This window comes from Vombatus ursinus, unplaced genomic scaffold (genome assembly GCF_900497805.2).
Source record: "Vombatus ursinus unplaced genomic scaffold, bare-nosed wombat genome assembly UNPS02014786.1, whole genome shotgun sequence".
Taxonomy (NCBI): Eukaryota; Metazoa; Chordata; class Mammalia; order Diprotodontia; family Vombatidae; genus Vombatus; species Vombatus ursinus.
Window position 1 is genome coordinate 13,800,077 of NW_020954564.1, and position 15,360 is coordinate 13,815,436.

The 15,360-nt window shown below is 36.4% G+C and overlaps 1 protein-coding gene across 1 annotated transcript in view; it reads right to left on the bottom strand.

The window, feature by feature from the left end:
- LOC114047386 (proteasome subunit beta type-7) overlaps positions 1–15,360 on the bottom strand; it is an 86,285-nt gene that overhangs the window by 54,017 nt on the left and 16,908 nt on the right. Inside the window, exon 5 of the mRNA XM_027868219.1 lies at positions 14,701–14,816. Within this exon, the coding sequence (XP_027724020.1) occupies positions 14,701–14,816 (116 nt within the window). The remainder of the gene's footprint in view (positions 1–14,700; positions 14,817–15,360) is intronic.

Consider the following 15,360-nt stretch of genomic DNA (forward strand, 5'->3'; position numbering starts at 1 on the left):
ATACCCTTTAATCTATATATAGTTCTCTTATATACAACTACTAAAACCACAGGTAATATAACATTGGACAATATATGCAGGTAAATATACAAGACCAGTTGTATTACTTTATGTTACATACTTGCATTATAGTTACAGGGTTATAGATTGAGAGCTAGAAGGGTCTTGAAATGCAGACTAGAACAACCCTCTCATTTTACAGCTGAGAAAATTGAGGCCTAGAAAGGCAAAGTGACTTAGCTGAGGTCACATAGGGAGCAGCCAAAAAAAAAAAAAGAATTTGAACTCAGGTCCTCTGACTTCAAAACCAGCATTCTTTGAAATCTACTTTTCTTCTCAAAGACTATGCCAACAAGATCACAAGTTCTAGTAGGTACTACTAAACTGGAAAGGCTTTGAGTACCTGTACAGTGAAGGATCACCAGGACGGTCAACAGGTAATGATTTTCTAGCCATAGCATGCAATGAAGATTATGGGGCAAGGGAGGAAGGTGCTGCAATTTGCACTGGCAAAGGGATGGATTGGAGGGGCTTCTGAGGTACAGCCAAAATGGTGCAATGGAAGGAAGTTGCAAAAAAAAACAGATTTCTGGAGATATGTAGGGAGGTTTCGCTAAAAAAACCAAACAATTACCTAACATTTAGGAGCTTTCCTGAAATGGAGTGGATTGCCTCTGAACAAAGTCCTCATCACTGAAGGTCTTCAAATGGAAGGTAGAGGACTATGTGTTGGAGAAACTGTAGAGAGGATTCATCCATTCAGCAGGGCTTGGGACTAATGACTTCTCAGGTCCCTTCTAATTCAGTTCCATGTCATTTTGATTTATTATCTAATGGCAAAATAACTTGATGGTTTGGACCATCATAAGAATATGAAAGTAGGATATTTTTGCATAATGGTGCTTGATTACTTGTCTGCTAATCTATCTTAAAATCTAAGAAACTGAAACCTGAGTAGGAATGTGTGTGTGTGTGTGTGTTTGTGTGTGTGTGTATGTCCTCTCCTGGATCATTGCCTTGCCGTAGTAAAAGGGCTTGGGTAGCTTAATGAAACTATGAGCTATGGAGTGCAGCATTATCCAAGATGGACAAAGGAAAAGTTCAGACAAAAGGTGATTCACTGGAAAAAGAAACTGCAAACCACTCCAGTATCTTTTGGCCAGAGACAACCCCATGGACAGTATTGATAGAAGGGCCTCGTCTGATGTGATAGGGTCCATGGGGTCACAAAGAATAGGACATGACTGACCAACTACAAATGTATATGTACATAAGTACATGTGTAACATATAAATACATATACACATAGGTATGTAAAGAGAAAATCCCTTTCAAACCCAATAAAAATACAGGTATTAAGACTTTTTACATCTCAAAATTGAAGCTCAGAGAGGAAAAATGATTGCCCAATGCCACACTTTTAAGAGAACACCTTGAAGAATCCAGCCACTTTTTAACAAGAAACAAAAAGATCTGTACTTTGACCAGAAACAGTAGATGTGAAGCAGTTTCCTTCTTCCTGATCCACACACACACAGCCTTTCACTTCCAAAGGTAGAACCAGAATTGCTAGTATTTCATTTAAATACAACTGTTCTATAGCAACTCCTTCAGTCTCTCATTAACAACTTACTCTGAGTAGCTCTTCAAAATTGCTTTTGTCTCTTCCAGGAAGAAACAAAACAAAATTCATAGTGTTGGGGGCAGGGGATGGATCTGAGGCATGTTAAACAAAGCTTCCAAGAGATTTCTTTCTACCTATCCTGCAGTCACCTAACCTGTAGAATTAGAGGACTGCACTAAGGCTCTCTAAAGCTACTTTTCATTCTGACATTCTATGTTATAGGTTCCCTTCTAGATCCAGAATGCTATAGTCTAAAGTCCCTTTTACTTCTAGCATTCTATGTTCTAGGTAAACTTCTATTCTACTCTCCCCTCTTCCATTTGCCCTCGCCACCTTGGCATCTGCCCTCACTCTTCTAGGTTCTTCTCTTCAATCCACAGACTAAGTGTAGATGACTATAATTACACAGGACCTGCTGCCAAGGATACAGCTATAAGGGGGTAAGTACCTGCAGTTCCCACCCAAATCAGGGATTGAGGAAATCACTGTGTTCCATATCTAATAATATAAGTAAACAATATACCATAATGGTCAATCATTGATGCCACCTTCTTTAATTTGGCCTATATGCTGTTGTTATCTTTCAGGATCCACCTATACTTTTTTTTTGCTTTCAGAGAAATTTCATTCAAGAGGTCTATCTTCAGCAGGCAGCCTATTAATATAGCCTATGGCCAGTATATTTTTGCCTTTTTTCTTAAGTGAAAGAAATTCACTAAAGGCCAATATGTCAACTTTTAACTAAAATTAGAAACAGATTGAAAAGAATTTCATTATGACGTATGACACTTTATAAGGTAGATTTTTTTAAACAAACATATCAGAGTTTATGCATATATGTTGTCCCTTTCAAAGCAGCCACCCAGGGAAGCTAGATATTTATTAGAATTAGAGAATCACAGAATCTAATCTACCTCCAACCTAAAATACATATCCCATCTACTACATTCCCAAGAAATAGTCACAAATACTCTGTTAAAAAACTTACACTGGCAAAGATTTTATTAAACACTGGGGCATACCACACAATTTAAAACATCTCTAACAGTTGGGAAGTTTTTCCTTATATCAAACAAAATCTACCTCCATGTAATTTCTACTCATTGTCTACCCCTGAGTCAAACAGACTTATTAAAGCATCAGTTTTCACTCTATAGGACTGCCCACTTTGAATACAGCGTGCCTCTGTCTATCCCCCATCTCCTCCAAGTCTTCTCCTCTAGGCTAAATTGCCTCAGTTCCTAAAACAGTTTCTTGTATAGCATGGTTGTGAGTATACTCCAATTCCAGTTATCCTCTTTTACACAAGCTCTACTTTGTCAATGCCCTTCATAAAATGTGGTACTCAGAATGGTGCTGATAATCACACAGAGCAAATCTGGAGTTCTTCTTTTGGGTTTACTTTCAGCATATTTTATTTAAATATTATCAATAGTGGCGAATTTCTAGGCTTTGAAGATGTATATAATTTTTGATAACCACAGGTCATTCAGGATTATAACCAGTGAGAAAAGGGGAGTGTTTCATACCAAATATGAACACAGAAACAGAACCCTGGCCATTAGCATTATGAGGTTAATTTTAATTCAATTCTATGAAAACACTATACAGTACAGTAATAACTGATATGCACCAAGAAAATGATATGCATTTATTTGCTCTGAATATCCAGAAATATTATACCTTTTGTTTGAGGGGTTTTCGTGGTTTTATTTTTGTTTTTAGAAAATGTTATTTTTTTAATCAGGAACCTGCTTGTAAAAGATCTAGTAAATTACCAATGCCAAACTGGAAAATTCTGCAGTCTATTACATACAAGAATGAAATACAAAATCACTTCCCTAGCTCAGTTTTCCTCATCTTATGCTCACCAAGAATGTCAGAACACTCTGGGAAAACACAGATAGGATGATAAATACTCTCAATTCTAATATCCTTTAATTTTATACATTTTCTAATAGTCTATGTTCTTTATTCTAAAAGTCTAGGTGCTAACATTCTGCTGCTAACGTTCTACATTATAACATTCTGTATTCCAGCATTTCTCCTGGTGCTAATATTCTTTGATTCTATGATTTTAGGAGTATATTATGTTTCTAGCATTGCTCACCTAGCACAGGGACAAGTAGCCTATGACATACTCATTTGAGCCAGCACAGGTCTGAAAATTAACACAATTAAAACACATTTAAGACCTTGATTAAAATTAGTTTCCTCCATTTGGCTTCCAGGGAATAATTCTGCAATTAGATATGAATTTGGCCAATGAACCACACATGGGATTATGCCAACCAGCAGCGTCCCTTTCTGAGGAAAAACAACAACATCTCTCTCAATAACGCCTCAGAATTCTGGAGCAAAAAGCAAAACAAACAAACAAAAAAAAAAAACCACCTCCAAGGAAACTGAGTTCAATTGCTCTTCCTCCAAATCAATTTTGCCAGATTTTTCACTAACTCTGAAATGTCTTGTGCTAAGGAGCAGTTCATTTTAGGCATCCAAGGACCTGTTTGCCACCACTGACTGCCACAGTGCAAGATGTATGCAGCGGTAAAAGAGTAACATTTAGAACTTTCCAATCCATCAGTGTCAGCCCTCCCTGACAGGGCGCTTACTCACCCTCCCTCATTGTTAGTCAATTTGCTTCTTGTTCTGGGTAAAATTTGGTGCTCTCCACAGCCCCATCGATTGGGATCATTTTTCACTCTGGTTCCTGGCTGAGAGGCCCAGTCTCTCGGTGTTTCTGCCGGCTCCGAAGGCCGACATTGCCAATGCGTGAAGAGCTGATTTATGAATATGAAACAACGTGGGTGCCAGGGGACCCAGTTCAGCCACTAGAGAGCGGTGGAACATCTCGCTGCTTCCTACAGCTGAAATACTGCCTTTCCATGGTTTAATTTTATGCATGCATTTCATTACGTCTTGGCCAGAAGCTTTATTCTTAGACAAGCCAGGCAATCAGACAATCTTGCATCGTTTGCTGAAATCCAGATTTGTCCTTTGTCAGCATAAACAGTTTAATTTGATGTTTTCACTCCTGAGTAAGCACTGAGTATCACATTTAAACCCCTCGTGAAGGGGAAGAACGCTTTCTTTTCATCAGCAAATGTACTTCGATGTCAGATATTTTGCTGTTTATTTACAATGAACATACAAAAAACCAATTCTTCCATTTAACATGTATTTTTAAAGTATTTTTCAAATGTAAAGGGACATTTTCTCTGAAAAACTAATTACCCCAATGAGTTTAATTCAGTTTGTACTAGTAATGGGATAGAGGCACAACTGAGTCCAGTTTTATTTAGAATAAATAATTTAAAACACTATTTTAAGGGATCTGGAATTTTTCATATAATTACTGCCGTGCTGTCTCATTGACCTGACAGGTTATAAATACCTCTTCTCTCCAGAAGAGACTAAATATCAGGGCCACTGGTACCTAAGGAGTGAAAGGTTTTTATTTTACTAATATAGCATTTCCCAAACTAATCTGGCCAGGGATCACTTCTGAAACATACCAAGAGAATTCATAAATTGAGAGGTAAGGGGGAAGAAAACAATAGCGCAGAGAATATGAAACAGACTCAGAAATAAAAAGCGTCACAAAAATTTTCACATGATAGAGGAAATTAAGCCTATTTCAATGCCCCCCAAAATACAGCATGTAATATGTATTTTAACCCACAATTTTATATTTAATATTTCAAAAGGAAAATAATACCATCACTGAAATTTTCTTAAAATCTTTCATTCACACAGTACAAAACACAGTTTGGAAAAAGCGGGATTAAATAGAGGGAATACAAACACAGATGAGGTCACAGCATGAAAGTAAGATATTATGTGGATGAGGTTTGAATCTTGCTTCTCTGCAACCATAAACAATTTTTAGAATCATAAAATGTTAGGCCTGGAAGAGATATTAGAGAACACCTATTTCAACATCTTCATTTGCACCTATGAGGGTAGTGAGGCAAACAAAGCAAGGTTAAGTTACTTGCTCAAGTCATATAGTCATAAAATAACACAACTAAGATTTGAATCTAGGTTCCCTGGCTTCAAATTCAGTGTCTTTTTTTTTTTTTTAATATCAATAGAAATAGAGGCTCTACAAATAGCTACCAAAAGCTAGATTTAAGCTAGAAAATGGCACAGGAAAAAATGCTTTAATATGTCATTAGATGATACCAGCAAACAGAAGCTCTAACTCAGCATTCTGCACCTTATCTAGTTATCACCTCTTCAAGAAGAGTCTTTGCTTCTGCTGGAAGCTCATTCTAGGTGGATCTGACAGGTTTCACAAATGCATCTCTAACCCTGGTCCACTTTTTAAAATAACTTCTCCTGTGGCAGGTTATACTACTTTTCAGTTCTTTTACATCACTCAGACTCCTCACAGTTGAAAGGACCACAAAGTGTAATAATTATTTAAATGTATTTAAGTGTAAAAGTTCATATTATCCTTATAACTAACGAGATCTGTCTGCAAAGGACTAAGAGCAATCCTTCATGTCCCAGATTAAAATGCAAGTTCACTAATGTCTAAAACAGCTTTCAAGTCAGGTTACACAACACAGAGACTAGACATTAGGAAAGCACCAAGTGACAGCAGAGTATAAAGGCATTCTTCAGGGGGGATAATTCCAGTCCAACTCTGAAACAAGAGCAGGTAATGCTGCCCAAGTTAACCTCTCTCTCTGAAGTACAGTTTAAAGCAAAGGAGTTAGAACAGAAAGCAGAACTAACCCTTCTGAAAGGAGGGCACTGACAAGGGCTTTTATTTAGTTGTACATTGAGAACTAAACTCAAAATGGATTGAACAGACTTTGTGGCAAAAATGTCGAGGCATGAAGAAAATAGAAAAGTGTTTCTCTATGTCTACTCTTTGGCCATTCCAGTTACTGGAAAGCACTTAATGTTTTAAAACAGAAACAAGAAGAGATACTTGGCCCATCTGCACTAATTAAAATCCATTAAGAATTGGAGAAGCGCAGGACATTCTATATACCCAGTAATCATGTTAGAGAGTTTACAGGCAAAGATTTCTAAGCTAATGGCACCATCTATTGGCCTTGTGCCACCTTTGCAACAGGCTGTGATTCTGATTCTTAAATTCAAGTCCATAGCTTGTCTGTTTCCAATTATTTTATCCAGGCTTCCTCTATACTTTTAAAACAGAGATTCAACACGTTGTACATCTGATATTTTAAATAAATTTTCCTGTAAAAGGCAAACTCATAAAAGCAAAAGCTAGCAAAAAAATCAGAATAATTTAGAACTATGCACAAAAAATACATTAAAATATTACCAAACCTTCAGCTACAACACAGAAACCATCTAGTCCAACTTTCTCTCGTTTTACAGATAAAGAAACAAGCCTACTGAGAAGCAAATTGACCAAGGTCAAATGGAGGAGAAGTGGCAGGACTATAATGCTCAGGATGGGGCAGGGGGAGAGGGGGCATACCACTTTCCTTAATAATCTCTAGATTTAATCCTTACAGAAGAGTAGGTGCTATCTATCTTCCCACATGAAATCAAAAATGGTAATTAAAATTTACTGCTGGTATATGCTGCTTTGGCTGTTGAAATAAACACCTCACTAGAGATTGTTTTCTTCAGAACTTCTATTTCTCAGAGGAGTACAACTGTAGGAAAGACATCAATCTACTGCTGCGCTCAAATAGAAATATACTATTATCCAAACACTTACGTACAGTCAGTCTTCTGGTCAATCAATCAATCAATTTACTATGTGCCAGGCATTGGGCTAAGCACTGGTGATACAAAGAAAAAGCAAAAATACTACTGACCCTCAAGAAGCTTACATTCTAATAAAAGGAAAAATATATAATTCAGGAGACGGTTCTTAGAGAAGCTGGTGTTTGGTCTAAGTCTTAAAGTATGAGGTTGGGAGAAAGAACTTCAGGCTTGGGGAACAGCCAGTACAAAGGCAAGGAAATGGGAGATAGAGTATTGTGTTCAAGAAACAGCAAGTTGACCAGTATGGCTGGACTGAAGAGTGCAGGGAGGTCAGTTGAATCTAAGAAGATTGGAAAGGTAGGGCTGGTTTTTATATTTGATTCTGTGAGTAACCAGGACCCACTATTGTATATTGAGTGTGGGGATGACACAGTAGGACTTACATTTTAGAAAAACACTTTGGATGGGTAGAACACGTATTCTTAACACCAACAGAGGCAATTAAAAAAGACAAAATAATTTTAATGCATGAAACTGAAAAACTTCTGCACAAAGAAAATTAACATATCTAGGATAACAAAGGAGGCTGTGAAATACAGGGGGAAAAAATCTTTGTATCACCTGGATAAGGATTATGGTATCCAAGATATGTAGAAAACCATTAAAACATATCAGACCAAAAACTATTCCCCCCCCCAAAAAAATGGACAAAGGCCATGAACAAGCAATTCTCAAAAGAAGAATTACAAACTATCAACAACCACATGAAAAAAATGTTCCAAATCACTAATAATAAGAGTGCAAATCAGCTCTGAGGCTTTATCTTACACCCAGCAAATTGGTAAAGATGACATAAATAAGAATAGTCAACGTTATAGGGAATGGAGGAAGAAAGGTATGCTAATGCAACGTTATGAAGCTGTCTTGGTAGCCCAGAGTTTCTACTATAGGGATATACTCAAAGGAGGTCACTAACAACAAGAAAGGACTCATATATATGCCAAAATACATATAGTAATACTTTTTGTGGTAGTAAAGAACTGGGGGGAAAATGTCAGTGCCCATCGACTGGGGAATAACTAAGCAAATTGTGATACATGCACATAATGGAATATTACTGTACTATAAGAAATGACAAACATGATGAATACAGATAAGCATGGCCTTACAATGCATGCACTGATAGAGTGAAGTAAGCAAAGCCAAGAACACAATATACATAATAACTACAACAACATAATACAAAGAACAATCTAACAAACTAAATGAATCTAACAATCTAAAATGAATGAATATTGCACAATTACAAAGAACAAGCATGACCTCGAAGAAGAGATACAAGGCAACTTCTCTTACCTCTCTGTAGAGATGAGAGGTCCACAGGTGAGAAACAATACATATAGTCTCATATTTTTCTAATGTATAGATCAGCTTTTTTGATTGTTTTTTCTCCCTTTTTTTCTCTAATTTTTTGAAATTCTTGTTGATTTAAGAAAGAAAGAAAATGAACACTGAAAAATTACTAATCCCTTCCTCACTTCTTTGCAGCAGTGGGAGATCCAGGGGTATGGAACATTATGTGGAACATCAGGTTTTTTTTTCAATTTCTTAATCAGTTTTGCTGACTTTTTCCTCTTTTGCCTCTTTTTTTAGGTGACAATAACAAAAGACAAAATTTATTTTTTAAAAGAAAATCACATTGATAACTGCGTGTGCAAAATGGATTAGAGTGGGGGAAAGACTTGAGGTAAACAGAGTAATTGGAAGGTTACTGCATTAATCCAGACAAGAGGTGATTAGGGCCTGAACTAAGGTGGTGGCTGAGAAGAAAGGGATAGATACAAGAGATATTGTAGAGGTAAAAACATCTAGATTCAGCAAAAGATTAGATATGTAGGGTAAGAGAAAGTGAGGAATAGAGGATAACTCCAATGTTGAGAACCTGGGTGGCTGAAAGGATCCTCAACGCCTGAACTGAAATAGGGAAGTTCAGAAGGCGAGGTTTGTAGGGAAAGGTAACTTCTGATTCATGCATGGTGAATTACAGGTGCCTACAGAATATCCAGTTCAAAATATCCAACAGAGAGTTTGTGATATATGACTGGCTTTCAAGAGAGGAGACTAGGACTGTGAAAATATAGATCTAAGTCATTTGCATAGAAATGATATTTGAAACCATGGGAGCTGATAAGATCACCAATTTAGAGAGTACAGAGTGAAGAGGGCCTGGGACAGAATCTTGAGTATACCCAATTTGTAGGCATCACATATATGAAAATCCAGCAAGAAACTGAGAAGGGTCACTCAGGTAGGAGGAAATCCAAGAAAGAGCAGTCATACATACCCAGAGTGGGAGAATATCCAGGAGAAGGCAGTCGAACAGTCAAAAATGCCGCAGAGAGATCAAGAATAAGTATGAAGAGAGCATTAGATGTGTCAATTAAGAGATTGCTATAGGTAGGCAGCTAGGTGGTGCAATGGATAGAGCACTGGTTCTGGAGTCAGGAGGACCTGAGTTCAAATCCAGGCAAGTCACTTAAACCCAACTGCCTCACCCAAAAAAAAGAAAAAGAGAGAGAGACTGCCATAACTCTGAAGAAAGCAATTTCAGTTAACTATGAGATTGAAATCTATATTGCTTAACATTTAGAAGTAAGGAGAGAAAGTGAAAACAGTTATTGTAGATGTATTTTAAATGATTTTGTCAAGGAATTTCACTGAAAAGGGGAGGATAAATAAAAAGGGAGGATAGAACATTATTTGTATTTATCAATTTACATTTATCAATTACAGAATCTATATAACTTGTTTTTCCTCTAAAGACTCCCCAAAAGTCAGTATATCATATACCTCATTTGTTAAAGTCTGACTTAATTTAACAGTTGAAGATAAACATTCAGAAAATAATTAGCACATCAAAAATCTCATTTTTACATCAAATCTCATTACTAAATCATCATATAATATTAAAAATCTCACTGATACTAGCCAATAAAAGATGAATTTTAGGATTAACTCTACATGAAAAACAGAAACAAGGCTAGATATGGTTAGCATTTTCCAAACAAAAATGTATTTGAAAAACTACTGATTTAAATTCTCCGCTTAATTCTAACATTTTCTTGCTCACAAAATGTGACATCCCACATGGTTTACCTAAGAATTGCTCAGCTTTTAAATTGCAACTGTATTCTACAGATGCTTTCCAAACAGAAAACTCTAACTATAATCCGCTAGCAAGCCTAGGGTTTACACTTTACCCAAATGGCTTGTGTAATGACCCCCAACTTTTCCCAATGGTTCAAACACTACCAATATTTATTCTTTTGGAGAGCAGTCAAGATGGCAGAGTGAGACGAAGTGTTTCTACCTAGCTCACCTAGTACATTTCATCAACAGCCTAGAAAACAAAAGAGACTGAATTCTGATTAGGAAAGCCAATAAAAAGTCACAATGACGAATTTTTCTATTCCAGGGCAGCTTAAAAAGACAGACAGAAAGGTCTTTGGACAATGAGGAAGGAGCTGGCCTAGAGCATGCGGCAGTGCAGGGAGCATTCCATGATTCAGGAATGAAAAAATGGGCTGAGACAGAGTACCAGGCCAGAAAAAGATCCCTGAAGACCCCTGAACATGTGCTGGGAGCAGGAATGGGTGCCATCTGGCAACTCTGTTGCCCATCACCCAGGGTTCCAGGGTGGAGAGGAGCTGCCAAGGGCAAGTCGGGCCTTAACTGAATACTCTTCATTCTTTAGGTTAGTATTCTGAAAATGTACAAGGGCCTTATTTTCCAGAAATGTCCTGGCCTAAAATTTTAGTCATGCAGCTCCTCTCTGGGAATAAGCTAGCAAAATCAAACTTTGGGGGGGGAGGGGAAGGGAGGTGCAGGGCTGACACAAAAAAGGGTTGCCAAGATACTGTCTAGCAACAGCTAGACAAGCTTTTCCTGATCCTACTTGAGTTTGCCTAAATTGAGTAAGCTGGCAAGATAAAAGAATCATATAATCAAAGAATTATAAGAGTGCCCCTTTTGTCTACAAGAGATAACAGGTAAGTTATCACTTTCCTTTCCTTTCAGTGGTTAAGCCTGATATTTTACTTAATCTTTAACACAGCCAGAAAAAGCAATCAGCCACTTCAAAAATTACTCTAATAAAAACCACTTGCTATATGGATATAAAAAGAGAAAGAAAAAGGAAAGGAAAAAAACTAAGAGATGCAATGTATTTCTTTGAATGGCCAGAGACTTACTTCACAGACATGTTACACAGCATTACACCAGGAAAAAACATTTTGAAAACATAGATTTACTAAAAACAGCTTTAACTGCTACACAGTTCACCTGTTACCTTCTCATCAAGGGCAACCCTTTATAGAGAGGCTCCTGCATTTAAGACTCAGTCCTGCTCAGATATCCCATTATATTGAAGAGGAGAAAGACAGCAATAGTCTATTCAATGTAAATTAGGAGTAGCCTTCAGGCTCCTGGCTAGTTGCCAACATAGCCCCACAAGCAGACAAAATGTAGGCACCTTTGTCTTTCAGGTAATTTGTAGCTTCTAGCTCTTCCTGTCAAATTTCTCAAAAATTTAATTAACAAGTTTAACTTTAGTTTTGTTTCTTGTAAATGAAGTATTCTTAATTTGAGGTTATAAAAATCCGCATTAAAAACCTTTTTTCACACTTATTCTACATATGTAGTAACTCAAATTCCACTGTGAATTTCAATGTTCCACAAGAAAAAATTGCTTCAGTAAAAACATTCCAATTTGAAGATCCTGGGGGATTTGTTTGTTTTCTAATCTGTAGTTTGAGGTTATGAATTACAGGATCATAGAATGTGTAAGCTGAATGGGACCACAGAAGATAAATGTTTGAACAAGAGACTCTGAAATAAAACATAAAAGCTAAGATATAAAATATAAAAGTTAAGAACCTCAGAACAGGCTATTAAAACTACAAGAATGGATAGAGCACCAGCCCTGAAGTCAGGAGGACCTGAGTTCAAATCCGGCCTCAGACCAAACACTTGACACTTACTAGCTGTGTGACCCTGGGCAAGTCACTTAACCCCAATTGCCTAAAAAAACAAAAAACAAAAAACAAAACTACAAGTATGAAATATTAGAACACAGAACAGGATGTTAGAGATAGAAGGGTAAACTTTCGATCACTGAACGTACAATAGGAGGCACACTTTGGCACAGTGGCCTTGAACAAATAAATTGCATCATCTCTCAACTAGACTCAGTCTCTCATATCTGAAACAGGAATAATCTCAAAGGGTCATAAGTAATGATTAATATTACTGTATTTTTATAAGATTACTACAAATATGTATTACCTTTCCTAATGTCCAGACATTACCTTATCAAAAGATCATTTAAAGCAATATCTTAATTGATCTAGTCTCTCTTATTTTTGTTTTTTAATTTTTCAAATTAAATAAAAAGTAAAACAATAATGGTTGCAGCAGAAGATTCCCTAATATCTAGTTCCCCACAGTGATGAAATCATAGGTTCACAATCAATCTCCCCTCCAAAAACAAACAAAACAAAAACAAAAAAAAAACAACCAGAAACGACTCCTCATACAGCAATATCACCACCTGGTGGTCAGAATTTGCAAAAGAAAAAGATTAATCAAAACAGCATCCTATCTTTAAAGCCTCACCCATAAAAATTCTGAACGAGAAAACAGATAATGTAGTGTTCTTCTAAAGAATCTGCTTTAAAAAAAACAAACAACAGCTGCCAAGAAGCTATATATAGGGGATATAACTGATCTACTAAAGTGGTCTGTAAACTGGAAATGTTGTTGAATCATATATTACATACCTATGCCCACAATGGAATCTGTAAATAAGAACTGTTTTCAATAGTTAGGTAAATACAAAGTACTTGTATATTTGAGGAGTATGGGTAGACTATAAAAGTAAATCTTTATTTCATTACTCGCTATGGTTTTTTTTCCAATAAAATATAAGATTAAGGCTCAATAATCTCATTATGATTTGGAGAAGTCATTTCATCTCTCTAAGCTTAAGTTTTTCAATCTATAAAAGGAGTATAATGGCACCTACACTACACCTCTTTTACAGGCTTGTTATGAGTAAAGCATTAAGTAAACTGTAAGATGGAGAAAAGTGACTTATTGTCATCAGTCTTGTTGACTATCAGTGTGCACACATAAAATGGAGGTAATAGTTGCATTATCTTACAGTGTTTGTGTAAGGAAAAGGCTTTTAGAAAATATAAAACACTAGGTTAATTGTGAGTGATTATTAACATCAGTCCAATGAGCACTATTCCAAAGCTTAAGAAAATCTGATACATTTTCCTTATATTAACTAAAAAATCTTTTTTTAAAAAAATTAGCTCTCTCTCTCTACTATCCCTCAATTTAAAGGAATCAGAAGAGAAAGAAACAGTACATAAAGCTGAACCTGACAATAGAGAATACATTTTAAGTGAACAGTTTTGAATGCAATTCTAAATTTACTATAAGCACCTTCATTTAAAAATAATTACAAAGATTCATCTGTACAGTATCTAGGGGGCACATCATTCTCCCCACCAAAGAGAGAACAGCTGTCGTATAAAAATCTTATAAGAGGACAGATAACACAATGGGATTGCAGAGTCTCTAAATGGCAATTTCCAAATGACTCGAGGTGGTAGTTTCCTAGGTTCTGTGGTGCCAAGATACCAATTACTAAAATTTTAAGATGCAGAAAACATCCAGTTTTGTAGAGCTTACTGAAAAACTAGCTACGTACACAGAAACACAAACATACACACACATACATACATACACACACACACAGTCTTGTTTGTATGTTTCTGTGTCAATTTACCCCAGAAATTTCAGCAATAAAAGCAAATATTACCACCTATAATTTCATTTTTTTTTAATTCAGTTAAGAAATACTCTCCTTAAAATGGACTGCTTTTGTTTGAAACAGCAAATTCCTTTATCAGTGGACATTTTCAAGTTGAGACTAGAAGGCAGGACCACCTGTCCTGGATGTTGCTGCTGGGACAGGATAGTGTTGGACTAGATTAACCTCAAAGGTCCTTTGCAGTTCTTAAATTGTATCATCTACCATTCTATATTCTAAACTCTTCTAATGATAACATTCTATGTTCTGACATTCTATACCCAAAAGTCCCTGCCAGCTCTAACCAACTAGGTTTTGATTTCAAAGTATAATTTTTTAAAAGCATTTTTTTGGGTAGCAGTCAAAATATAGGTCAAGAAATGTTAGAAGGCTATGAAAGAATATAACTGTTCAAGAAAAAGAGAACATCTACTTCAAAGGTCAAAAAGGAAAATAACACCATTCTAAAACATGTGGGAGAAGTTCAACTCACCCATGGTGACGTAAGGCAATTTATCAGTTGATCCATGAGGATAGATGCTGTAGAGGTGAGGTCCAGTAACATCTACTCCCCCTAAAACCAAGGCTGCACCAATATAACCTTGATACCTAGAGGAGAGAGTGTACATAAGGAAAAAATGAAGCAAAAAAAAAAAAGCATCATTTAAACAAAGTTTAACCATACAGATGCTGAATAAGATACCTGCTTTTCTTGATATTGTTTGGTTTTCTTAGTTACTTTTTCTAGTTACTTGTTTTGAAAGGGAAACAGTCAGACACTGTCACTAAGTCACCTTTAAAGCTCAAAAATAGGGAGCTGATGAATCCAGATCTAATAACAGCTAGCAAGAGGATCTCAATCAATCAATCAAGAAACATTTTATTAAATATCTACTATGTGGTAGGCATTGTGCTAAACACTGGGAATAAAAGAGGCAGAAAACAGTCCCTACCCTCAAGGAGCTTGAGGGAAATGAGGGAGACATATAAATATATACAAAGCAAGTTATAGACAGGACAAGAAAAACAGGAAATAATTAACAGAGGGAAGGCACTGACAAAAAATTGTTTTCTTGCTTTTTACCTGGTTCTTTAAAGGTCGGGTTCTCCAAAACTATGTCACGAGAATGAGCCAAATTCCTGGGAACACTTT